Genomic DNA, 27626 nt, shown 5'->3' with positions numbered 1-27626 from the left:
GTATTCTATTGTTTAACAGTGTGATTAATTGTGATTCATTTTTTAATTGTGATTCATTTGTTTGAGTTAATCGCGTGAGTTAACTGCAATTAATCGACAGCCCTACTTACAACTTTTAGCCCAGTGGTTAGAGCACTCCCCTGTGATGTGGGTTCAAGTTCCCCTTCCACCTTATGGAGAAATAGGGATCTACCATCTCAGGTGAGCGACCCAGTCACTGGGCTAGAAGATATTCTGATGTGGAGTTCTCTCAGTCTCTCCTTTGGAAGCTGTTCCATTGGGGATAAATAAGGAAAGGATCATTGGGCCAGAGAGAGAGAGAGCAAGGAAAAGTATGAGAATGAGTCTGTAGCCTGGTGGTTGGTGCACTCACCCAGGAGCTGGGAGACCCAGGATCCTATGCCAATACCTTTCTGTAATGACTTACCACAATGGAACAGCTTCGACAGGAGAGACTGAGGCAGCCCTGCATCAAAATATACCACAGCCCAGTGGATACGGCATCCAACTGAGAGGTGGCAGATGCCTGTTCAAACCCTTCTCCAAATCACACGGTGGGGGGGACTTGAATTGGGTGTCTCCAGCATCCCAGGTGAGTGCTCTAACTACTGTGCTAAAGTTATGAGGGAGGTCCTTGTGCTTCTCCCCCCACCATTTTGTTGGGAACTCCTCTATAGGCGCCCTTACCGGATCAGGCCCCACAGCAAGTTAGATGAAGGAACACCTATCTTTCCCAGTTCATGAATCACACTGGGGCTTAGGTGTCTGGATGACTGGCACAAGGCTGCAGTGTGCATGCTCAGAGGCAGAAACATAGGTGCCTAAGGAATATCTACGGCAAAAATTTAGGTGCTGAGTGCTTTTAGGCTTTTTGGCACCTACAGGCGGCAGTTGAGCAGAGGGTTTTTGAACCCCAGTCGAGTCTGATTCTCGGATTTAGGCACCTATGTCCTTTTGTGAATCTAGCCCATAGTGTCTAGGAAACAGGATTTAAAAAAGAAAAGCAAAAGCAAACTCGTACGCTAGTTGATAAAATGACCCTCATATGCGAAGATACAATATAGATATTAGGAATATAAAATTTCCTCTCAAAGCCAGTAACCAGCTTTTTAGAATTCTTCTTGAGTTACAGGCATGTTTACCCATGTGGAAAGGGCATGTGTGTTTCATATACATAGATAGTATATCATATTTCATGTGTATGGACTTTAATATATAAGGAACCATTTACATATTAAGTTATATATGGGTCATATACTGTATCATCTCAAATAAATCCAACATATAAAATTATCCTAATGGATGAATATAAAGTAGGGATACAATTTTTTTTTGTCCCATATGGGTGAAAAGAGTATTTGTCTTTATAAAAAAGATACACATGCTCTTTAATATGGAAATGTATGAATTAACTTATCCTAAAGTACTGTATGACATTTCTTTTTCTCTCTCTCTCTGCCTCTGTGTGTGTGTGTGTGTGTGTGTGTATCAACATATTCACAGTGATCTTTTTAGGGCAACACAGAGGCTAAATCTTGTTCACCTTATTCACATGAGCAATAGCAGTAACATAAGTAGTTCCACTGAACTGAATAAGCCAAATTCTGTCCATAGCTATACTTGTGAACCTCCAGTTTATTAATGCCCTGATTCAACAAAACATTTGAGCAGGTTCTTAATTTTAGGCATGTGCTTATACCCCATTGAAGTCAATGGGACTCAGCCACATGTTTAACTCCTTTGCTGAACAAGTTAATGTGTGCTTAAGTGCTTTGCTGAACCGGGGCTTGAGTACTGAGTTGACCCCAATGGGACTGTCTGAGTGGGAATTTTGATGGCTTGTCTCATTTTAATAATAAAGGATGAAATTCTGGCCCCAATTCTTGGCCCTATACCAAAACTCCTATTGGGGTCAGTGGGCCAGGATTTCACCCGAAGTGTTTTTTCCAACCAGTATTCAACAATATGAAAATTTATTTTTTCGTCCATGTGAATCATGTCTGTGGATTCACAGCTGGGATACAGAATGAGCTTCCTTGTCTTTTTTTCCTCATTTAGCCGGACAGTACTGAATTCCACAGTGCTTTTTTCAAAATGGTACATTAGAACAAAAAGATAAAACCCAGACAAACTGCTTTTAGCATGTTTGTTGATATGAGGTGTGTTCAGACTACTGCAGACATGGGTGGAAGTGTTTCATTTTTTGTCTGGTTAAAGAAATGGGCAAACTAAACATTTGTTAGTCTGAGATAACAGAACAGGGCAGGGCAGATATTCATTATGGGCTCTAGGATAAATTCCATGGAAGTTTTACTATGGTAACATAACCATACCTCTGATGTAACAACAGATTTGTATACAGTATGCAGTGTATATATATACTATATCTGCCTGTGTATATCTATGCATACATTTTTTATTTCTTGCATCACTTCTACACGCATTTGCTACTGTTAAATCTGTTTGGATAAACAACACTCCACTTCATAACATGTACATAAATGAAGGATATATTTATACATGTCCATTTATAAAGTTGCAAACAAATATGAAAAAATAATGGCAGCGAATGAAACAGAAAATATGATGTTTCCTTGTTCTGGTTGCCAACTATACACATAGGAAAAATATCAGTGAAACCTAGTAACCATATTGACTAAAAAATAGCAAGGATGCTTCATAGCCTATTGTAATCATTTGAATTTATGGCATGCTTTGCCTCATATGTAATAGATGTGCAGCAACCATGCACTTCGCTATTCATAGGAAGAAATGGCTCTGCACATCTAGATTGCCATTTAAGATGCAGTGGGGATTTCCTGCAAGCAATTACATGGGAAGTCTTCATGCACTGGATTGGGCAAACCATGCGGGTAAGACGGCTAACCTAGCCACTATAGTTTCTCCTGAGTGGTAAGTCTCAGCAGTGTGTATCCGCAAAATGTATTTAAAGCATTCTTTAGGTCTGAGGGTATAAAGCTTACAGCTTTGAGTGAAACACCTTAATTAAATGGATGTTCCATTTAGGGAAGACCAAAAGGAGAAAGTGATCTACAGAAACGCCACCATTTCATGCAAACATAATAGGATAGGAGAAAAAAACTGATCTTCATCAATGAGTCAATGCAATTCACACAATGAACTATGGGTTCCTGTAGTGACCAGACCTGCAATGCTTACTTAGGCAAATATTGATTTTGCAGTGTTTTGTCATAGACACAAGCCTCCATAGCAATGAAAGCAAAGAGAATTATTTAGGATGCTGAACAGAGACAAAGATCCTGAAGTTCTATCTTCTAAATTAGCTTTAAAATGGTCACTACACAGGATCTCTCTATGCTCTGTCCAGGACTTAACAGTGACAAAATGAACTGCTTACTACACTACAGACCTCAATGGGATTTTTGTGTAAGTAAGAACTTTTGCATTGGGCTGTGCAAACGTGCTGCAGTTGTAGCTATCAAAGGTACAGTGGAGGCATTAGATAGAAATTTTAAACATAATCCTACATGCTAAGAAATCTCCTCCTGTAACCTGTTAAATTGGATTTTTCAGTGCTAAGCAGAGAAGCCAGACTAATAATCAGGGTTTTAGCGTGCACAAAATGCTTGGACTTTGGAAAGGTGCAAGGGAAACCTGCTTAGTCGTTAGGCAGGAAACCAGGGGGGAGCACCAGACATGTTGTAGCTATTTTTTTCCCTTTCAACATTCCGTAAGTATTTAAAAGAAAAACAAAAATCATTCTAATGGGAGACACAAACCAGACATGGGGATTTACAGCCAAATCAATGTTAACAACAACTCTCCAGGAGGAGGAAGAAATAGGAGCTAATGGACAGGATATATGTTTTGAAAAAAAAAAATTAAAGGGCAAAATGAAAACAAGCTCTGATTTAAAACCTCACATGGAAATATTTAAGATTAGTTGTGAGCTTTGAAGCAGTTTAAAGAACAATAACGATTGTTTAGTTTATGTTGAATGGATTCAAAATTACCATCCAAAAATGGGAATATATGTAACTTCACAAGGACTTCGTAACTTAGAATCTGATAAAGTCCACTGAAGTTAACAGAATGACTGTCATTGAATTCAGTGGACTCTGGATCAGGTCCTTGGAACATATGAAGCACAGCAAACTGTCCCATAAATATAATAATCCTTGACGCCTGGACAGTAGGTTAATTTCCAAATAACTGATCTGAGCATAATGCTTTTTTAAAATATATATATATAGCATTTAAAATTATTTTCTAAGAGCTTTAAAGAGAGATCAAAGGGGGCACTAAAAAAAGTATTTTAGTGGCTGTTGGATTAAAAAAATAATCATTAATAGACTCTATGACACAGCCAAACAAGTCAATTGAGTTCTATTGAGGGTGTTTTTCCTATGTGTATATTAGAGATCGGAATTAATTACTGCTTATTTGACAGCCATTGTACTTACAAGTAAATGCTGGATTCGTTGCCCCCAATATCAGGCGACTGGAGTTTCTGCACAAGGATAACGATTATGCCAATGAAAAGAACAAAGTTTATCTGGGAAGAGAAGAAAAAGAGAAGTGAAAAGCAATCCTGGCTTATGGGGAGAATGCTATTAGCCATGCTGTATTTCTCTTAATATGACAAGGAGTGTCTGACCCGCTGGCCCCCGTTGCCTCACTCCTCCCAAATCTGCAGAGCTGGAACTCTGAAGAACCTCTGTGGAGAGGGGACCTTGCAGGGTCATGACTAATAGTGGGGCAATATGCCCTGGAGGCAGCATTCCCACTTTCTCTATTGCCCTAAGCCCAGATTTTGTAGGCACAGACTCCCTTGCGTGCCTGAGCATGCCTTTGCCAGCAACAGTTAATGAGAGGCTTACGTAAACAGTTTTCAGCATTTGTCATTATCAAAAACGGCAAAGGAAACAGATCCTTGAACGCCTGTACTTGGCTGGCCAGAGTTTAGTCCTGAGAGGTACTGAGTACCTTCAACTCCCATTGACTTCATGCACTCAGCACCTCTCGGAATCAGGCTACATGTGAAGGAAGAGCTGATTTGTTCTCTTACTGAGTGAGGGTAAGGCAGGTGGCTTTGCCGTATTGCTCCTTGCAGCCCTGAGGCTGGATTCAGCTCACAGATCCATGCAGGCGGGGAGGGGAGGGAAGGGGCTGTGGTGGAATAATGTCCCCAAAAGGGAGCAGGTGTGGTGAAATAAAATGGTTGCAACCTCCTCTACAGAAGGACAGACAGAAGGAGGGTTTGAAGTACCCAAAGAGCGGGCAGTGCGGACTAGTGAGGGGCCTTGGCTACTGCAGCTGGGGAATGCCCTGACCGAACACTAGAAGTGGTAAAAAAAAAAAAAATCCCATTTGGTTTCTGTTAAAAATGTCAATTTTTTTATTTAAAAAACCCGCGGAAACAAAAGCTAACACGGTCCCTGGGCTCTGAAATTCTTTTTTCCAGACAAAAATTAAACGTTTCATCCATATGGAGATGTTTTCAAAAAAAAATTTGATTTTAATGCTGCTGCATTTTTGATTAAAAAAAAAAAGTAAAAAATTGCAAACAGCTCTGCTCAGTGCATCCCCTCAGCAGCATCTACCATCAGAGCCCCAGACATAATTTTTAGCTTTCCCTTCACTGAAAACCCCAAGGGAAGGGGGTGGAAATACCATCACCTACGTATCCTCTAGGGTGAATCCCCCTTAGTGATCTGTCACCGGGAATTGCAGGATCCGTATGATTTCATTTTACGCTCCTCTACCTGCAATTGTTGCATTATTATTTTCTGAATCCATTTTAGTCTCTGCATCTGCGCCCACATAACTAAGCCTTATAACCAGTATGGCTCTACTATAGAATCATAGGACTGGAAGGGACCTCGAGAGGTCATCTAGTCCGGCCCCCTGCACTCATGGTAGGACTAAGTATTATCTAGACCATCCCTGACAGGTGTTGGTCTAACCTGCTCTTAAAAATCTCCAATGATGGAGATTCTACAACCTCCCTAGGCAATTTATTCCAGTGCTTAACTACCTTGACACTTAGGAAGTTTTTCCCAAAGTCCAACCCAAACCTCCCTTGCTGCAATTTAAGCCCATTGCTTGTCCTATCCTCAGAGGTTAAGAAGAACAATTCTTCTCCCTCCTTCTTGTAACAACCTTTTATGTAAATGAAAACTGTTATCATGTCCCCACTCAGTCTTCTCTTTTCCAGACTAAACAAAGCTGGTTTTTTTTTTTTTTCAATCTTCCCTCATAGGTCATGTATTCTAGACCTTTAATCATTTTTGTTGCTCTTCTCTCAACTTTCTCCAATTTGTCCACATCTTTCCTGAAATGTGGCACCCAGAACTGGACACAATACTCCAGCTGAGGCCTAATCAGCGCGGAGTAGAGTGTAAGAATTACTTCACGTGTCTTGCTTACAGTACTCCTGCTAATGCATCCCAGAAGGATGTTTGCTTTTTTTGCAACAGTGTTATACTGTTGACTCATATTTAGCTTGTGATCCACTTTGACCCCCAGATCCCTTTCCGCAGTACTCCTTCCTGGGCAGTCATTTCCCATTTTGCATGTGGGCACCTGATTGTACAACTGATAGGGGCAAAGCAAGCCTGGTGGGCCTATGACAGCAAATATACACTGCCTAGGACAGGGTCATCCTGATGCCCCACCTAGGACTTCCATTGACTCATAGACTCATAGACTTTAAGGTCAGAAGGGACCATTATGATCATCTAGTCTGACCTGCTGCACAACGCAGGCCACAGAATCTCACCCACCCACTCCTGTAACAACCCCCTGACCTATGTCTGAGTTACTGAAGTCCTCAACTCGTGGTTTACAGCACTTAAGGACAGACGGGAGATCTACGATCATCTAGTCTGACCTCCTGTGTAACACAGGCCAGATAATTTCCTCCAGTTATTCCTGTATTGAGCCCAATAACTTCTGTTTGACTAAAACACGTCTTCCAGAAAGCCATCCAGAAGACAGAGAATCCACCACTTCCCTTGGTAGCTTATTCCAGTGATTAATCACTTCCATAGACGATGTGCATGATTTACTATCCAGAGCCAGAAAGAGGTCCTTCATGCTAAAGGTGTCTGTCAACCCTGGGAGCAGTAATACCTGGGTACATGCGTGTTACATAATAGCAGGTATTTTCCAATTTGCTTAGGGCAGAGCAACTTCTAGCCAGCCTCGCCCTCTGCTACGTGACAATCTGTAGAGTCATTGGCTTTAATTCAGTTTTAGCTCATATGGATAGCCATGAAGAGATATCTCTTACATATGTTACTTACCATTATTGATCCAACCACGGGGCCCTTTATCACCCACCACAGGGCAGTGTTATCATTCATGTCCCAGCAGCTAAAATAATTAAAAAATAAAGGGGGATTCAGGGGAAGAAAGAGAGAGAGAGAGAGAGATAAAGAGACCACCAGGCACACCAGTACATTGATATTTTCTTCTATTGGAACTTTGTCACAAGAAGGAAAGGAACGTCATGCAACTAAAGCACAAGACTTTGAGTCAAGAAATAAGAGTTCCCAGTCCTGTCTCTGACACTGACTTCCCTATGCAGCCTTAACCACATCACCTGGGGCCAGATGTTCAAAGGTATTTAGGCACCCTAATATGCAAAGAGGTGTCTCTTGAGATTTAAGTGAGTTAGGCACCTAACTCCCATTTAAATCATCACAGTTAGGTGCTTCACCTGTTTAGGCACTGCCGGAAATCCTGCTAGCCACTGATCTGCGCCCTTAGGCACCTTTGAAAATCTGGCCCCAAGTGCCTGTGTGCATCAGTCCATCTGTCTGCAAAACGGGTATTCAAGCACTTAACTAGCTCAAGGGGGTGTTTTGAGGTTTACTGTGCAGAAGAGCAAAGTGTTATTTGAGACGGTTCAGACTGAGTTTTGGGCAAAGGTTTAGGTCAGTTCGTATTTTAACTGTTGTACTGTCCTCTGCAGCAATCCATCATTAAAGCAAATGTCTGCCCATTGGATCTCCATTCTGCCTTCATATGCACAATTGACTCCTATGGAGCTGCATGAGGACTACATACAGACACTCATTTGAGGGCTAAATTGGTCAACTGAAAGTTTGGGTTTTCAGGCCTTGGACATGTTTCTAGAATTGGGCAAAGAGTGCAAACTTTTTTCTCTTGTACATGCATCTGACCTTTCTCCCCTGCCCAGCTTTTGATGAATGTTTTTAATTTTAAAACAAACCAAGCATGGCTACCCATTGGGATTTATTTTTCCTAGCACCATCAGGCATCATAAAATGCTTTGCACTTGAAGTGGTGAGCTTTCCTCCCCATTGGAATAACCAGGGCCAGCTCCAGGCACCAGCAGAGCAAGACCGTGCCTGGGGCGGCACATGCTAAGGGGCGGCATTCCGGCCAGCCTTGGGGTGGCACAGTCCAGGCGGCATTTTTTGTTGTTGCTTTGCCTTTTTTTTTTTTTTTTGCTTGGGGTGGCAATAATGGTAGAGCCGGCCCTGGGAATAACAACTGTAAATCCTGGTTCTAGTGATGTGCTGTCGGATTCTAACCAACAGTGAAAAGAACTCAGAAGAACAAAATGTTAATACTGTGAAAGTTTATCTTTACCTTTTATGTACTTCAAATGCCTGCCTGCAAAACATTGCGGAGGGGGTGGAGGAGGAGAGTAGAAACCCGTACATTAAAAGCTATGGTCCCTTTGTTGTGTGTATGTGTGTGGGAGTAGATGAAATGTTTATGAGCCAGATTCCATCTTCCATGTGTATGTCACATGCGTATGTGGTGCACAGATCTGAAATTTCCCCATCAGTCCTGACTCATACCCACAAATGAACCACTCCATAAGTTGTCTAAGACAGGAAAAGTATATATATATATGTGAGGTGAAATTCTAGGACAGGGTCTAATGGGTCAAGCACAAACAATGGCCTGTATTTCCCCCCCTGACATACACAGTGAATGGAATGTTCAAAAGAGCCTAAGTGACTTAGGAGCAAGAGTCCCACTGAAAGTCAACGATTCTTGTGCCCTTAAGCCACGCAGGCACTTGTGAACATTTCAGCCAGGATCTGTAAAACTGCATTTGTCGGGACCCTGCATAGATTAGTCCTGCTCTGGAGGGCTTGTGCGAGGGATCACGTCTGGTTAGCATATGGACATCGTTCAAAGTAGTTTTGCAGTGTTAATAGGCATCATTTTGTGGCTAAGAGTTTGTCCATAAAGGAATAAGATGTCAGGGATCAGGGCCTGGAACAGAGTCTGTCTTCTGGCACCCCAACAAGTGCAGCTGGCTTGGAGCAGGCTACCTGACTGACTGCCCCACCTAACTGGTCAGGAAGAGCAGCTGGCTGGCTGTTAGCCCAGCAGCAGCTCTCCAGCCGCTCAATGCATTCATGTCCACAGCTGCGATCCTCCCTGTGCCCGCTGCTCCTTGCCGTGCTCCTGCTATTGCCTTGTTCCACGACCTGGTTCCTGCTCAATCCCAACTATCTCAGCTTGCTCCCGGCTCCAGCTTCCTCACCCTGACCCTGGTTCTTGACTCCGGTTCTGACCCTTGGCGTGGCTACTGGCTTCCAATCCTGGTTTTGACCCTTGGCCTGGCTCTTAGCCCTGGCTCTGACTCCTGCAATGACTACTGGTTCCTGACTCCAGCCTGGGCCCTGGGACTGGATTTGCTTCCCAGTTCCTGCTTTGACCACTAGGCATGACTCTTGCACTTTCCACTGAACCTGACTGCCCATGGGCTGGTTTTAAACATAAGCAATTACAAGGGGAAAATGTGCATTTCCCAAGACCACTTTAGCCCAACCCGTGTGCCTCCCACAGAATGGAAGGGGTGGAAGCAGCAGCCACTTTTCCCTTTCTTATGAATCAGTGATGTAAGAGCACATTAAGAATATGAAAAACAATGAGAAAACAGCAGGGCATGTAAGTATCGACTTAAAGACTGCACTCCCCAGGCAGGCTCTGTTACAGGTGCAAGTGGCTTGCTGCTGTGGAGACCAGAACCACATGACTTCTTCTTTTGGGGGGAAGGCCCTTTTCCATTTTAAGATGCCAAATTCTGAGCTCTGGTGAAACTCCATTCCCTTCAGTGGTATTACTCTGGATTGACAGTCAGCTCCATCTAGTCCCAGAGACCCAGTTCCCTTCTCACTTACACTGGGCTGAATCAGGAGTTGAAGTCAGTGTCTTTAAATTTCAGACCTTTCCCTTTCTCTCAGTGGATTCCCCGCCCCATAATTTCTGAAATGTTTTCAGACTCCTGCTGGCTTTTCCTCCCCACCCCTGAACAAACCTAGCTGATCTTTTAAAAAAAAAAAAAAATAGCCATTGAGAGACTCAGCTAGACTCCATCTAAATGTGCTGCATGTTAATTAACTTCTAAGAAAGAAAGCAGCAAAGGTTTTTCCTCCCGTGAGATATTTACTCCCAAAACCAGGGACCATCTGGATTTCTAAAAGAAATTAATGCATTTAGGACCAGTGCTATAATCATCATAATGATACAACAGGGATTTCTGGCTTGTTTTGCATGGAAATAGGTGATTTAATTTGTTTTATCATCTAAATAGAACATTGGATAAAAAAAAAAAACCCCAATCCTCCATGGAAAGAGGTTTTTATGTGTAGTCAGTCACTGAATCACTAGGAAGGAATTTAAGAGAGATGGACCTGAGCCAGAACCTGAGATCCAAACATCTCCAATCTTTGGTGAAGTTGGGATCGAATATTCAGAGATGCTGAGCACCTGCAATCCCCACTGGCTTCAAAGGGCAGCAACTTGGGACACCGTATCATGTCTACTTCTGTGCTTAAATAGGTATTTAGGAGTCCAACCTTAGGTACTCAATGGTTTAGCCCAATGGTTCTCAACCTATTTACCATTGTGGGCTGCATATGCAGCTCTCTATGTGTTATGTGGGCCACATCCAATACTACCAGTATGGCCCTGAGAATGTCACATGGGCCACAGCTCTGTGTTGATTGGGCCGCAAGTTAAGAACCATTGGTTTAGCCTAAGCAAATTGCCCAAAGTTACACAATGAGTTAGTGGCAGAGCAGGGAACGGAAGCCAGGTCTCCTGGCCCACATTCCCCTGCTCTAGCCACCAGACCTCTTCCCTTCTGTACTTCATTTGAAAATGAGGTCACTGGAGGGTTTCTCACCCAATGGTACCTACCCGATATCATCAAAGTGATGTCTCAGCACAGCCCAGACAGTGACACAAATTGTCGGGGTGCCTACAAAAGACAAGAGAGAGAAATCGTTATTTGTTTATTGTTATTTATTGCTCTTATTTGCAGACTGCACATCAGTTCCATTTGACGCACAATCTTTCTCCATGGAGGTTTTATGTTTCAATGGCTTATAGGAAAAAAATGCTGCTAGGAATGACCCCAAACCCTACAGCTTACAATAGGATTGTTCTTGAAATGAATCTAGAAGTCCTTACTCTGTAAGGATTTGGCATGCGAGTAAGGCCTTCAAGTCTGACACCAGAGAGGGTGAGTTGACTTCAGTGAGGTTTCATGAGTATAAATGATGACATGGTGGGGTCTATAGTGTTTTAGGCCAATATCATAGAATGGTGTAGTATTCGATTGTTGTGCTGTTGATATTGTTCAATCACCACACAAAACACTGGAAATAAGCCAGGCTTCCTATACTTAGAGATGCTGTGGTATGCAACTGCTGCACAGAGGCAAATGTTGAGTTTTAATGGCATGCATTGTATTTTTGAAATGGGGCAAATGAAAGATTCAACCCCTGGTGGGAAGATTAAGGAGAGGGACTGACAGAAACCACAAGGACGTAGACAACCCTAGGGTCTAGCAGGAGGTGAGACTGACAGCCGCAAGTAAGCTTTATACATTTTGCAAAGCTGAGTTGGTGTCACATTGGTTAATAAGTAGAATTAATCTTCTCAGGCCCTGTCCTGAAGCTACTAAAATTGAGAATACCACTTTCTACACCTATTTGGTTGAGCAAAGCAGAGCTCTGTTAAAGAAGAACATACCCGGATAGTCTGAAAAATTAAAATGGAGAGAGATTGAACAGCGACAAAAATAAATGTTCTGGGGAGAGGAAATAAAATGTGTTAAATTTAATCCAATTTTAATATTCTTATGCTTATGAAAGACCAAGGATCTTGGGTGTATAATGGATGTTTCTAAAATTTCAAACCAAAACATTACATTAAAAATGAAGATCTGATGAAACCGTAAGCATGAGTGGATCAAAGGGGTCTTGCTTACAATGGCATAAATCAGAAGTTACTCCAAAAAAGTCAGTGGAGCTACAACAATGAAAAGTGGGTGTGAGATCAGAATCGGGCCCAATGTATCGATTGCAAATGTAATCCAAACATCGCTTCCATACAGGGGCATGCACAAGGGCAGGGGGCAAGCAGGGGCGCAGGCCCTGGGGCCACAGCGGGAGCTGACAGCTCCTCCAGCCATGGGACTGCAGAGGGGAGTGAGAGCATAAGCTCTCCAGGACTGGAGGCGCTTGCTCTCTGCCCCTGCTCTGGCCAGAGGAGCTCTGTGATCCCACCGTAGCCAAGTACTTGTGGATACATCTATTGACCTAGCTCCATGACACATGGATTTTCGTTGAAATGATGAGTGTACTGCTGTTTATTTCTGTGCATATGGTGTATGTGCGTGTGTTGATATGGTTTAATGTATATAATGTGTGTGTTCAACGTGCCCCTCCAACAGGGGTCAAATTTAAATTCCTGTGCACGTCCCTGCTTCCGTATTGTATAAGGCTGTTCTGATCTGGGACCATCTGTAATGAGAACACACACATGCATACCAGAAAAGAGTTATGTCATCTCCTTTTATCATTTCCTCCCCTGCATGCTTCTGCACTTCCAGGTTCCAGGCAAGGTCAGAATAAAAGTAGCATCAAAATGCCACTGAAAGGCCTATTCTTGCAGAGAGAATTTCTTCCCTTATCAAGAGCAGAAATTACAAGAAATCTCATGAGAAGATAGGATCTCTCCTGAAATCATCAGTCCTGTTTTGCAGGGCTCAGAGGACTGAATAGTTCAGAAAAGAATCCACATTTATAATTGTCATTAATTTTATGCTGAGTGCTGACAGTGCACTTGGGGCCCTCCAAAACACTGGTGAAGGCCTCAGCCCTGCAGAGCACGGACCACCCTTCAACTCCTATGCATGCAGCCCCCTGCACCTTGAAGTGTTGGACATCTTTTGCTCTGGGGAACTTATGATCCTGAAATCAAATATTCACCTGAGACAGGGTTGCACTATGGACTGGTAGTTCTTTAACTATATAGACCAACAATCCCTTGGTCAGTATGTCTGTAGGCTATCTTATATTGTTCTCATATTTAACACTATATTCAGCTGCGCTAACAGACATAGGCCTAGAAGATCCTGCACTCAGCTCTATGGGGATGGAGCTTTACACCTGCAAGGAGTTTCATTAAACTCAGTGGGCTCCGCCTAGGCACAGAGCCCTGCTCTTTTAGATTAGATGAGAGCTGAGGTGAGAAGCAGTGTTGTTGAGTGGTTAGGGCTCTGGTTTAGAATCACAAAGACCAGAGTTCTATACCTGGCTTTCTCACTTCATCATTCTGTGACTCTGTTTCCCCTGCTACTCTTTGTCTGTTTAGAGTGCACGATCTTCATATCAGGAGCTGTCTCTTATGTGTATATACGGGGCCTAGCACAATGGAGCTCTGAACCCAATTGGGGCTCGTACGTGCTAAAATAATACAAATCGGAAGAACCAGAGGTGTAAACGTTTTCAGATTTCTTTGCTGTTTTTTAAATGACTCTAAGAAGTTATTTCTATCCATGATCAGTTTTGAAGGGAACTTGTTTTACAAAACATAAAACATTGGGCCTAACCTTGAGAATATGTGATTAAACCTGAGACAAGCAGCTGCAATCAATGGTTTCTCTTGTGTCTGGCATCTTGGATTCTTAGCCAAAATTTCAATTACATACTGTCTGATTAACATGCGTGAAGGATGAATTCAGTCCCAGAAGATTCACATCCAAAATAAGCACAATACATATTATCACAGGCTCCTCTAAAGCACGGTTTGTTTCTTTCCAAGATAACCAGCACTTATTTACCTATCCATCCCTGGATTGCGAAGCAGGCCTTACTTAGACATGCTTTCCACTCAGCCATCAGCTTTCAGACATGACTGTAGCCTCAAGGAATGGGCCAGAGCTGCTATATCTGATTTGTATAAGCAGAAAACTTCCTATTAAGAACATTAAGAACTCTTCTTGCAAAGAGAAATCCCCTAAAGGAAACTGTATGCTTGCCAGTGATGCAAAATCCTCCTTATTTTAATGCAGGTCTGGCTAGACTGGGAGACAAGAAGCAGTTTGGTTTATAATGTCAATACTCATATCTGTAATACCAGTGGGAGGAGAAAAAAATCTTACATCAATTATTCCACATACAATGGAGAAGTGGGGGTTGTTTGGTTTGCTTCTTTTTTGACTTCTTGGAGTGCTACAAGAGGCATGTTGGTTTTCTTCAGAAAGAAAGACTCTTGGGTCTACATGGTTCTACAGCCAACCACATGACTTGCCTATGAGCACTGCTGAGGACTCCCAAAAGGAGGTCTAGTTCATCTCAAATTGGGCAAGGAAGATGGTTATGATGCTGGGGCTTTGGGGTGGGAGGTAAGGAAGCCCTCCATTTAGACTACATGTCACACACACTTGTACACGCAAACACATGAAGAGCATAGAAATGCAAGTGCCTGGAGTTAGTGACTGAAAATACCAGGTGGCTTCTGCTTTGATTACACTCATTCGCTTGCTCTTAGTCAACTCCTCATTTCAAGAACAAAGTAGGGGGAGTAAAGTCTTTGGCATGCATTAGGGTTAAAAATAAACAAAACCCATGTAAGAAATGCCACCTACCCCAGCCGATGATGGTGTACCAATAAAAATATCTCCTCTCTGGGAAAAAGGTCTCCACCAGTAAGGTGAAAAGGTACAATCCCTCAATGAACAGCCAGAAATAGTTGGACATGACGCAATAGTGGAAAAAGACCATCACTGCTTTGCATTCCACCTACAAAAAACAAGCACAAATAAAGTTATTTTGCTGTTTCACCCCTGTTTGATGGGGATACGAGAACAAGACACAGATCCCGAAATCCTCTAACAACAAGTAAAACAATCTGGCCTTTTATTTTATAATACATACATCTAAAGAGTTTATGAAAACTGTTAAAAGCCACTTAAAGAGTGCAGCTCTAAAGGGCAGAAAACCAATTTTTGCAGTTAGGTGGTATTTTATGAGTGCTTTCAGGAAGCTTAAGAACTTCTACTAGTAGTAAGGTGCATGCCGACAATGGCTGCTAATTGCTAGATTATAGTCCTCCATGCTTTAAGTGCAGGTAAGAAAAAGAATCCAGTTTTGTATAGAGAAATCTAAGGAGGGGTATTAAATAGAAGTAAAAGTGTGGAAAGGCCTGAGATTGCTAAGAGGCTCATAAAGGATGCACCCTACTGTGCAAAGTTCAGAATTTTACTTCAGTGCAATTTGGTGGAAGCTGTCACTCAGTGTCAGGAAATGAAAAGTGAGGATAAGTGTGAAGAAAGCTGAGTGATTTACCATACAAAGCAAACGGGGAAAAGTTTTAGACAAAACTACAAATCTACTCTGTCAAACTCTGCTAAACCCTACACAGACATTGTGTTGGGCAGACTTGGCTTTGCAATGTTGCATGTCAACAGGATGATATTGAACCTGCGACATCACCCACTCACAAAATGACATCACAGAATAGCACTGAAAACTGGAAGCTCATCCCTGGAGCTTGGGGAGGAGACACCTGGTTGCCTCCCATTGACACTCCATCCCCTGGACACATCCTCAGCTAGTGTGAACTGGAATAGCTCCATTCACTTGAATGGCGCTACACCCATTTATGTCAGCCAAAGTTCCGGCCACCAGAATGTAGGATCTGTGGGACTCATCACTTGTGATTTGAGGTTCATGGAAACTTTGAAACTACTGAAGTAGGGCTGAGTTAATGGATTTTCGGTTTGGGAGGGCTGAACCAAATTTTTTTTAAAAACAATTCTGGTTTGATAGGAACCAAAATTGTTTTTTTCACAAAGTTTTCACCAAATCAAAAATGCAAAAAAACTCTTTCAGTCAACTCAAAATGTTTTCGGTGGCTTCAAAACTATGTTGTTATTTTTTTGGTCGAGTATTTCATTTTTAATTGGACATCTATGGTGGTTTCCCCTCCTTTTTTTCCCTTTTTTTTTAATTGGCCAAAAATTAATTTGAAATGCCATTTTGAGTCAACAAGTCAAAACAAAATGTTTCAGAATGAAATGGTCAAAACAAAATGTTTAATCTCTCTAAAAAAAAATTTCAACCAAAACCATTTGTCAAATTCAATCTGATCTAGTGTCTCTGAGCTGTTTCAGAGTAGCAGCCGTGTTAGTCTGTATCCGCAAAAAGAACAGGAGTACTTGTGGCACCTTAGAGACTAACAAATTTATTTGAGCATAAGCTTTCGTGGGCTACAGCCTACTTCATCGGATGCATGTAGTGGAAAATACAGTGGGAAGATATATATATACACACACAGAGAACATGAAACAATGGGTGTTACCATACACACTATAAAGAGAGTGATCAGTTAAGGTGAGATTTTATCAGCAGGAGAGAAAAAAAACTGTTTGTAGTGGTAATGAAAATGGCCCATTTCCAGCAATTGACAAGGAGATATGAGGAACTGTAGGGGGGGGGAAATAAGCATGGGGAAATAGTTTTAGGCCTGGTCCCCACTAAGCCCCCACTTCGGACTAAGGTACGCAAATTCAGCTACATTAATAACGTAGCTGAATTCGAAGTACCTTAGTCCGAACTTACCGCGGGTCCAGACGCGGCAGGCAGGCTCCCCCGTCGATGCCGCATACTCCTCTCGCCGAGCTGGAGTACCGGCGTCGACGGCGAGCACTTCCGGGATCGATCCGGGATCGATTTATCGCGTCTAAACCAGACGCGATAAATCGATCCCAGAACATCGATTGCCTGCCGCCGGACCCTCCGGTAAGTGTAGACGTACCCTTACTTTGTGTAATGGCCCATCCACTCCCAGTCTTTGTTCAAGCACCATTAATTTTTTTTTTTGTCTCTGAGCTGGAAATCACACCGCCAGCTCAAAGTATAGACATACCCTTAGAAGTTGGAATCTGTTTAAGTGAGAAAGAACGAAGAAAGTAGAGTAACAGTCTCTTCCTTTGGAAAAGAATCATGGGACTTTACATCACAAGTGGATGGGCAAGAGAGACCTCAGTTTAGCAACTCATCTAGATGTTCATCAGAATGATGATGGGTTTGGATCAAGTAAGAACCAGCTCCAAAGTTACTCATAAAATTGAGCCAAATAAACTGAACTTTTCCTGAGGGTCAAAAAAGTTTTGATATATTTTAAAAAAATATATATGTATTTTATTGTTACACACCATTCAGTCACTCCTACAACATGGCACTGCAGTGCCAGCATTAGGCGTGAACCTATGCTGCTGCGCAGAGGCAAAAAGAGCTATCCTCAGTAAGTGAACTTTACTGGGGTATTCTAGAGAAGCGGAGCCATAAATAGGCATTTTAGCATCCAGGGCAAGCAAGCATATTTGCATCCCCTATGGATCCCCCCCCCCATCTTTTTCCGCCCCTGTGGCTTTGCACCCTGGGCGGCTGCCCCGCTCACCCTGTCCTGATTACAGCCATGGTTTGAAGTTTTAGGATATTTTTAAGTGTCTGTTAGAACCATCTTCTTTCTTCCCCAACCCAGATGTGTTAAAAAAGATTCCCATCCCTCATCCAGGGGCACTTGGTCTCTTGTGCCCCTCCGCCCCATCCTCTTCTAGCCATCCAGGCTTGGGGAATAGAGAAACTGCCTGGATGGAGCAAGGCTTGAGCTACAGCAGTGAATTCTCGGCTCTACTGATGGCACCAGACTACGCTTTTTAGTCTTAATTCTGGACATAAGAACATATGAATGGCCCTACTGGGATAGACCACTTCCAACAGTGGCCAGTGCCAGGTGCCCCAGAGGGAATGAACAGAACAGGTAATCGTCAAGTGATCCATCCCCTGTTGCCCATTCCCAGCTGATGGCAAACACAGGCTAGGGACACCGTCCCTGCCCATCCTGGCTAATAGCCATCTCCCTTGTGATGATTGGCTGTTTGCTCCAACTCCCTCCCTCGTAGTTCACTTTAGCCTTACTCCAGGCTCCTCTCTCTCTTTTATTCCTGCCTCCCCTCAGACTGCCTTGAACTCATTCTCTTCCCTTTGTCTTCCCTTTTAGCTGTTCACCTTCTGCCTTCCCTCCTTATAATTAATAATTAATATAATTAATAGAGATATCCCATCTCCTCAAACTGGAAGGGACCTTGAAAGGTCATCAAGTCCAGCCCCCTGCCTTCACTAGCAGGACCAAGTACTGATTTTGCCCCAGATCCCCAAGTGGCCCCCTCAAGGATTGAACTCACAACCCTGGGTTTAGCAGGCCAATGCTCAAACCACTGAGCTATCCCTCCCTCCTTACCCCACTCTTACCCCGGATCCGAAACTCACCATATGGGTGTGTGAATAACAATAACGTTAACAAGCAAAACCAACCAAAAAGATCTCACATCATGGAAGTAACAGGACGTCTGCAAACCACCATCACTCTGTTTTTAAATGACATCCCTTTCTCTCACTGTTTATTGTTATTAAAATTACTTGTGTTATTATTTGTAGCCCCTAGGAGCCCCAGTCATGGAGCAAGACATTATTGTGTTAGGTGCTGTTTACACTGGAAGCTGATCATGATACAGGTTTGGATTCTCTCTTACTATGCATTTGTATGAGTCAAGGACAATGAAGGACAGATCTCAGGTGGTGCTTCCAGGAGCAACTGCAATAGAATCATAGAAGATCAGGGTTGGAAGAGACCTCAGGAGGTCACCTTGTCCAACCCCCTGCTCAAAGCAGGACCAACCCAACTATTAATACAAATATTTAACAATCATTGTCATTAGAGAAAAAAAAAGGACTCCAGCTTTGGTTCTACTTACAGTAGATATAAAACAATGGTTAATCTCCTGTTCCGCATACAAAATCCCATCTTTGATGAAGACGGATATTGCTCGTAGAATAAATGAAATAAAGAGGTTCATGTGAATAAAGTTCCGAGTGCAGTGAAGTTTCCTAGAAAGAGGAGAGAGGAAATGGGGGTGGTGGGTGGATGATTGATTTCTCTCTTAAGAATACAACATCAAGACTGGTGGTTTCATGTCTGAATACCCGGAGTTTGAACATTTGTGATCCCAGGCAATCCAGCAACTCAGGAAACAGTATTCTGTGCTTTCCATGGGGCTGGGAGACCGCAGCATTTTTTAATATCTTACTGACCTCACGGCCTTGATGATATCATGTGGCAATGAATTCTACCGGCTAACTGTGCATTGTGTGACAAAAAAATATTTTATGTCTATGGAAGATTTTTAAATGCATTTGCTCTAATGCTGGCATCTCTTATTGAATTTTAGCCAAAAATTTGGATTCAGTTTTTAATCTTTGCATTGTTGGTTTAGGTTTTTAGACAGAGGGGAATTTTGGTTTAAGAGATGATACTCATCAGAACCTTGATAATGTCTGTGCTTAATTTTCCTGGACAGCGAGTACACAGGTGTGAAAGTTGGTTCCTATAGAACTTTCCATGAAGACTTCATGGGCAGCACCTTCAAAAGCGCTTAACCTAACTACTCTCATTGAAGTCGATGGTAATAGTCCAATTTGCCTTACTAGGAACAGAGGTAGGCCATTTTACCATTGACTTCAAGATTTCATTAATCAGTGATTTGGGAGAGGAAGGATGGTGACCTAAGGTAAGTCATTACATTTCTCTGTGCCTCCTTTTCCCATCTGTAAAATGGGTATGATAGCACTGTCCTATTTCCCAGGGATATTGTGAGGGTAAATATGTTAAAAGATCCTGAAGTGTTCAGATATTATGGTAATAGAGGCCAGATAAGTACCTAAGATTGACCAGAGTTAGGCCAATGCTGAGTGCTTTGGAAATTCCAATCCCATGTGCACTGAAATATGAACAAAACCAAGACTCAATGACACCACCCGTTGGAAAAATCTGATTTTTAAGGGACGTCTTGAATCTTATTTTTGTAACTCCTGAGGTCGAGGACTTGATTGTTTTTGGTCCCCTGGGCCCTGATCTTTTGTCCCCCCTACAGAGATGAGCGACAACTCATTTCTGGTGACTCACCTGAAACGACACAGGATAACCATTGCTGTGGTGAGGGATACAAGGGACGTGCTGTATCCCACTGTGTACAGAGCCTTCACGGAGAGGTAGTAGTAATCCTTGAGAAACAAACAGCATATGGTAGTACCGTATGTAGTACCGTCACGTAGTACCGTCACGTAGGGTCAGATCTTGCTCACCTCACTCAGGGGAGTAATTCCACTCACCTCAGCTCTTAATGGGACTGCTTGGATGAGAAACACGAACGGGACTGGGCTCATACATGATGTCTTCATTTACTTCTCCCGTGCCATGTATAATGACCAGGGTTAGCATAGGTTTGGCTCTGTTTGTGGCTTAGTACCTTACTGAGGTGACTGAAAACTAGATTTTTGCAATTGCACTGACTACTTCCTAGGTTGTTCAAAGGCATAGCAGCTTACTTTATGGCAGACTATATGCCGTAGTAGCTGTAAGGCAGTGTTTCTCAAACCACTTGTGTAGGGAAAGCCCCTGGCAGGCTGGGCTGGTTTGTTTACCTGTCCTGTCTGCAGGTCCGGCCGATCGCGGCTCCCACTGACTGCGGTTCACTGCTCCAGGCCAATGGGAGCTGCTGGAAGCGGCGCGGGCCAAGGGACTTATTGGCTGCCGCTTCCAGCAGCCCCCATTGGCTTTCAGCAGCGAACCGTGGCCAGTGGGAGCCGCGATCGGCCAGACCTGCGGACGGGGCAGGTAAATAAACTGGCCCAGCCTGCCAGGGGCTTTCCCTACACAAGCGGCGACCCCAGTTTGAGAAACACTGCTGTAAGGATTAATTAACTAATGTTTATAAGAGCTACATGCTGCATAAGCAGTATGTATTAATATTATGGAAATATGCAGTATAATGCTAGAATACAAGCAAAGCCCTGCCTCTTTTGAACTCATATTTATGGATATGAATAACACAAATAATATGAATGTCGAATGGCTCAGCCATGAACCATACAATTAACACGTGTGCACTGTTCTTCACTTGCTTCTCATTTTAAAGGGTTCCTACCTGATTTTCAGACTCTGTTTCATTTTCATCAAACCCACAGGCATCATAATAATGAGGGAAAGGTTCAGACCAGCCATCCTCTGTGCAGTTTCTGCTGATGTCCCCTACATCTGGAGTGGATACAAGCATCATGTAAAATAGGTCACAAGGAAAATGCCATTGCCAAACCAAACCACAGGAAACATCTTCCTTTACTGACTGGAGCATTACCACACAATTCCTGGCCTGACAACTTCGTAACTTAAACCTTAGCTTCAGTCCAAAAACTGCAGTTGTGGAAGTTTTTAAGAGGAGGATTCTGAAGCCAAGAAGGACAGCTAACATGCTCGTTCACATCTCCAATTACCCAGAACACTCTACCAGCACATGGTTGTTCCAGAGGAGTAGCTCTTGTGACTACACTGAAAAATTAGACCAGTGCATGTGGGTGCACTGAATTCTTTTCGGAATGCCCTGCAAGCCAGAACTGTAGAATGCTTTCTATTTATTGAGCCATTACAGTTTCTTCTGTTTGGATTGAACCTCCACCAGAATTGATTACAATTTCAGCTTTTGCATGAGGATTTTCTGCTGCTCAGTATTTTTCATGTTTAGAGCAATGTTGTTAGGCAGCACATCATGTCAATGGCACTGACCTTATTTTTCAGTCATGTCATTCATCCATAAATGGAACCCAATGCACCTATTTAATCAGTGCATTCTTTTGTGAGCATTCCATTACTTGGTGAATTTCAGTACGTTATTGTTGCACACCAGCTCCCAGTGTTCTCTGCAGAAATAGCTACTAAATCACAAGGTTGGGTTTCTTCAACACCATTCAGTAATTATTGTTACAGTAGTAAATATAATTTATAATTATATCCTTGTTAGACTGTAGCATTCAATTGATGAATAGATCTTCATAATGCTGCTAAAAGTAACACACAACTAAGTGCGGCACTATAATTAGAATTGATCTGAAAAATAATTTCCAGCTGGCAGGAAAGAAAGCTGGGTTATTCCTTTAGAGTAAAAATAAATAAATAAATAAAGCATCCTTGTTTCTTTTCCTTACCTAAGGGAGTTTGGCCTGTGCTATCCAATAGGTCAAAATCACCTACAAAACCAGAAATATAGTGAGGACATTTTGTTTACAGCTTCTATAATATGGGTTTGATGATCCAATGTCCAGGAAAGTCTCCTTTCTGATTTCCAGGGTATTTGGATCAGGTCCTAAATAAGTAGCCTGTTTTGTTTTGCCTTTGGGAAAGATGGAATTGCAAATATGTGTTCACCCTCTGGTTTGAATGATGGACATACTTATGTTAAAGTTTACACACACACATTTTAAAATCTACAATAAGATGTAGTTAAGGTTGAGAGTGCAGATCAGTAATTTAGGATAAAATACCAACTACGTCCCTGTAATGTATCCACAAATCAAGCAGTATAAATCCAAGACAATAAGAGTTAAGATAACATTTAAAGGAAATCCAAACATGTTAACGTATGGAAATGCACAGTTAAGGCACCCAAACAACCTTAGTTCTGCCCTGTATTATGCAATAACCATATGGTTTTGAGTAAGACATTTTAGCATTTAGATTAAACTGATTTTAAAAGACATAATTTTTTTTATTTCCCCTCATGAGTGCTACTGTACTACCAATATTTACTAAGTACAAAAAATAGCAGGTGTCTGCCTAAATTTTCAGTCTGAGGCCCATCATAACCCAGAGCGATTTAGAAAGATGAGCTCCGGGAGAAGATGTATAAAAGCTAGGAAGCCAACAGAACTGCCTCCTACCTGGATGAGTTTGCCCCATGTTATCCACTTCCCAACCTGGAAAGAAATGACATCTGGTTAGCACAGATGATTTTTTTTTTTTACTGGTTTGTTTCCCATAATAACCAAATGTCATTGCAATGTCTGGGAAAGTTCTGTGATCACAATGGTCCCTTCTGGCCTCAGAATCTATGAATGTATGTCTGACGGGAAAAAAAGAATGTAAGGATACAGAACCATAGAAATGAAGAGCTGGAAGGGACCTTGAGAGGTGATCTAGTCCAGCCCCCTGCGCTGAGGGAGGACCACATATACCCACATTATCTCTGACAGGTCTAACCTGTTCTTAAAACCCTCAAATGATAGGGAATTCACAACTTCCCTATAGTTACAAAGTTTTTCCTAATATCTAATCTAAATCTCCCTTGCTGCAGATTAAGGCCATTGCTTCTTGTCCTACCTCAGTGAACAGGAGAACAATTGATCACTGTCCTTTTTATAACAGCCCTTAATATATTTGAAGACTGTTATCAAGTCCCCCCTCAGCCTTCTTTTCTCAAGACTAAACAGATCCAGTTTTTTTAACCTTTCCTCATAGGTCAGGTTTTCTAAACCTTTTATCATTTTTGTTGCTCTTCTCTGGCCTCTCGCCAATTTGTCCACATCTTCCCTAAAGTGTGACACCCAGAACTGGACACAGTACTCCAGCTGAGGCCTCACCAGCATTGAGGAGATCAGAGCAATTATCTCCCATGTCTTACATATGATATTCCTGTTAATACACCCCAGAATATTAGCCATTTTTACAATAGCAGCGCATTGTTGGCTCATATTCAATTTGTGATCCAGTTATGCCCCATTTTGTATTTGTGTACTTGATTTTTCCTTCCTTCTTATTGGTTTCAGACCAATTCTCCAATTTGTCAAAGTCGTTTTGAATTCTAATCCTGTCCACTAAAGTATCTGCAATCCCTTCCACCTTGGTGTCATCTGTAAAATTTATAAGCAGACTCTACATTCTGTTATCTGAGTCATTAATGAATCATAGAATATCAGGGTTGGAAGAGATCTCAGGAGGTCATCTAGTCCAACCCCCTGCTCAAAGCAGGACTAATCCCCAACTAAATCATCCCAGCCAGGGCTTTGTCAAGCCTGACCTTAAAAACCTCTAAAGAAGGAGATTCCACCACCTCCCTAGGTAACCCATTCCAGTGCTTCACTACCCTCCTACTGAAAAAGTGTTTCCTAATATCCAACCTAAACCTCCCCCACTGCAACTTGAGACCATTACTCCTTGTTCTGTCATCTGGTACCATTGAGAACAGTCTAGATCCATCCTCTTTGGAACCCCCTTTCAGGTAGTTGAAAGCAGCTATCAAATCCCCCCTCATTCTTCTCTTTTCTGCAGACTAAACAATCCCAGTTCCCTCAGCCTCTCCTCATAAGTCATGTGCTCCAGCCCCCTAATCATTTTTGTTGCCCTCCGCTAGACTCTTTCCAATTTTTCCACATCCTTCTTGTAGTGTGGGGCCCAAAACTGGACACAGTACTCCAGATGGGGCCTCACCAATGTCGAATAGAGGGGAATGATCACGTCCCTCGATCTGCTGGCAATGTCCCTACTTATAAAATGCCGTTAGCCTTCTTGGCAACAAAGGCACACTGTTGACTCATATCCAGCTTCTCGTCCACTGTAACCCCTAGGTCCTTTTCTGACTAGCACTGATCCCAGGACTGATCCTACCCAGATACGCCTACCCAGTTTGATTGCAAACCATCGATAGCTACTCTTTGAATAATCTTTCAACCAGTTGTGCATGCACCTTGTAGTAATTTCATCTAGACCACATTTCCCTAATTTGCTTATGCAAATATGTTGGGGGACTGTGTCAAAAACCTTACAAAAATCAAGATATATCATGTCTACCATTTTCCCTCATCCACTAGGCCAGTAACCCCGACAAAGAAGACAATTAAATTAGTTTGGCATGATTTGTTCTTGACAAATCTATGTTGGCTATACCTTATAACTCTATTATCCTATAACTGATTGTTCAATAATCTGTTTCAGTATCTTTCTAGGTATCAGCATTAGCCTAACTGGTCCATAATTCCCCGGCTCCTCTTTGTTCCTCTTTTTAAAGGTAGGTAGTATGTTTGCTCTTCTCCAATCCTCTGGGACCTCACCCATTGTTCATGAGTTCTCCAAGATAATTGCTAATGGGCCCAAGATTGCTTCAGCTAGTTTTTTGAGTATGCTAAGATGAACTTCATCAGGTCCTGCTGACTTGAATACATCTAACTTACCTAAATATCCTTTGACCTGTTCTTTCCCTATTTTGGCTTGTGTTCCTTCCCGCTTGTTGTTACTATTAATTTTGTTGAGTATCTGGTCACACTAACCTTACCATTTTCTTCATAAGAGCCTTTAACATATTTGAAGCCTGTGATCACCCCCCCCCCCGCCCACTCGTCTTTTCTCAAGATTAAACATGGCCAGTTTCTTTTAAACCTTTCCTCATATGTCAGATTTTCTAAACCTTTCATCAGTTTTGTTGCGTTCCCCTAGACCCTGTTTGTCTACATTTTTCTTAAAGTGCAGTGCTCAGTACCAGATATGTTTACTTCCTGTATATTAGTCAGTCACTAGATATCTCTCTGTGCTGTATAGCGTTCCAGGCAGGGTGCAGCTCCTAGAAAACTAGAGACACAAAGCAGGTACTCAAATTGTGTGGAAACCTGGTTGGTTGGTTATCTATAGTTGATTTTCTTAATAAGCAGCTCCTTGTTTAAGAAGGTCAGTGATTCCCTATATCATGATGAGCAGATCTAAGTTTTATTCAGGTCTCCTCCACTGAGTTGCTGTGTAACCTTGGGCAAGTCACTTAACCAGTCTGTGCCTCATTTTTCTTGTATTTAAAATGAAGTTAAAAAACAAATTGAGAACCAAATTCTGCCTTCATGTACACCTCATACAACACTGAGGACTGGAATAAGATTGTATGGGATGCAAAGACAGTATTTTAAGCTATGTCTCTTTATGCTTTAGTGGGAAATGAGACCCAGATTTTTTTTAAAGGTGTTGGGTACAGTAAAGCACCAGTAGTTGTGGGTATTTGCGGTAAGCTGGCAGAGGAGCCTGTCTCTGGATCTAAAATTCTCTAATTTAATATATACACAGAAGGGCTTCTGCTGTTGTTTGCAGGGTGGCAAACCCCACTCCAAGACACCAGAGAATAAACCATTATTCACACCCTCCCGCCTTTGGAGTAAGGATGGAAGGGCAGGATCTTTCTTTCACTTTTACTTCCCCAATCAGTCTCCTTAGTTGTAATTTGTCTCGACATCTGCAGCCAGCAGAGAAGAGTGGATGGCCAATTGGGGCCGTACGGCCAATTGGGGCTGGTCTAAAACACATGCACACTCCCTGGAAGCTGGAATTATTAATCCTTGCACAGTACTGGACACATCTGCTCTGGAGCGCACATTGGGCCAGACATTCAGCTTATGGAAATCAATGTCACCCCATTGTAGTCACTAGAGCTACACTGGCTTATGCCAGCTGAAGATCTGGCCTACTTGTCAGCAGCCTGAAAATGCTGTCAGGTCAGTTCATATTTTGCCAGACAGATCAACCTGCTGTCCTACTGAGCCAAGGGCTTGGGATTTCAACTACTGCTTAATAGAATGAGAATACTGGGCGTGGTGTGTGTGTGTGTGTGGGGGGGGGTGGGGGGGGGTATTGGCCGGTATTGGCCTGGTGAGAAAAGTCTGTACAGCTTCCTTTATGATGTGACACCATCCTGAAAAAAAGATCCAAGATACTGCAACAATTTGGGTGCCTGGAATGCATGATGATGCAATGCAGACAAGACAGACGGATCAGAGGAATTTTGAGGCGTGTGGGGAGGGATAGCTCAGTGGTTTGAACATTGGCCTGCTAAACCCAGGGGGGTGAGTTCAATCCTTGAGGGGGCCATTTAGGGATCTGGGGCAAAAATCTGTCTGGAGACTGGTCCTGCTTTGAGCAGGGGGTTGGACTAGATGATCTCCTGAGGTCCTTTCCAACCCTGATATTGTATGATTCTATGGGTAGATCTGAAATCCATTGATTCTCTGTCATCAAGTTGGAATTGCCCCCTGCCTCCCATCAACCCTACTTGCTGCCTTAGTGAATCTAAGGGCCTGACCCAAAGCCTACTGAAGTCACTGCCCCTTCCAGTGACTTCAGTGGATTTTGCACTTGCCTCTGTGTCAGAGAACTGAGCATACCAGTCAGATAAAAGATGAGCCATATATAGCCACAAGATGGTAGTGTTGCACCAGAGAAGAAGAATCACGGAAAACTAACTGTGATCTTCATGATGTTCAGACTAGTTCTGTCAATGCTCTACTGAACAAATACACTTAGTGAAAAGATGTGGACAATATTTTATCTGCCTTTTGCAGGCTAACCGTTTAGATTAACATAGTCCTTTAGAAGATGAAGTATCCCAGTGCCCTCAGATTGTCCTACACTAACGCCGAACGTGACCTACAGCT

General features: G+C 42.6%; 1 protein-coding gene across 8 annotated transcripts in view; it reads right to left on the bottom strand.

Annotated features, from left to right (window-relative positions):
• The window catches only part of LOC135874248 (pituitary adenylate cyclase-activating polypeptide type I receptor-like), a 184835-nt gene that overhangs the window by 30026 nt on the left and 127183 nt on the right, over positions 1-27626 (bottom strand). For 6 of the 8 annotated variants that reach the window (XM_065399023.1, XM_065399025.1, XM_065399027.1 and 3 more), the window contains exons 5-12: positions 23106-23141; positions 21320-21429; positions 20299-20396; positions 19091-19223; positions 14918-15071; positions 11179-11239; positions 7290-7359; positions 4446-4537 (exon numbers count right to left, since the gene is read on the bottom strand). In XM_065399023.1, the coding sequence (XP_065255095.1) occupies positions 4446-4537; positions 7290-7359; positions 11179-11239; positions 14918-15071; positions 19091-19223; positions 20299-20396; positions 21320-21429; positions 23106-23141 (754 nt within the window). The remainder of the gene's footprint in view (positions 1-4445; positions 4538-7289; positions 7360-11178; positions 11240-14917; positions 15072-19090; positions 19224-20298; positions 20397-21319; positions 21430-23105; positions 23142-27626) is intronic. The other 2 variants (XM_065399026.1, XM_065399029.1) reach the window with 1 other exon arrangement.

This window comes from Emys orbicularis, chromosome 2 (assembly GCF_028017835.1).
Source record: "Emys orbicularis isolate rEmyOrb1 chromosome 2, rEmyOrb1.hap1, whole genome shotgun sequence".
Classification (NCBI taxonomy): Eukaryota; Metazoa; Chordata; order Testudines; family Emydidae; genus Emys; species Emys orbicularis.
This window is presented reverse-complemented; position numbering and strand designations above follow the sequence as displayed.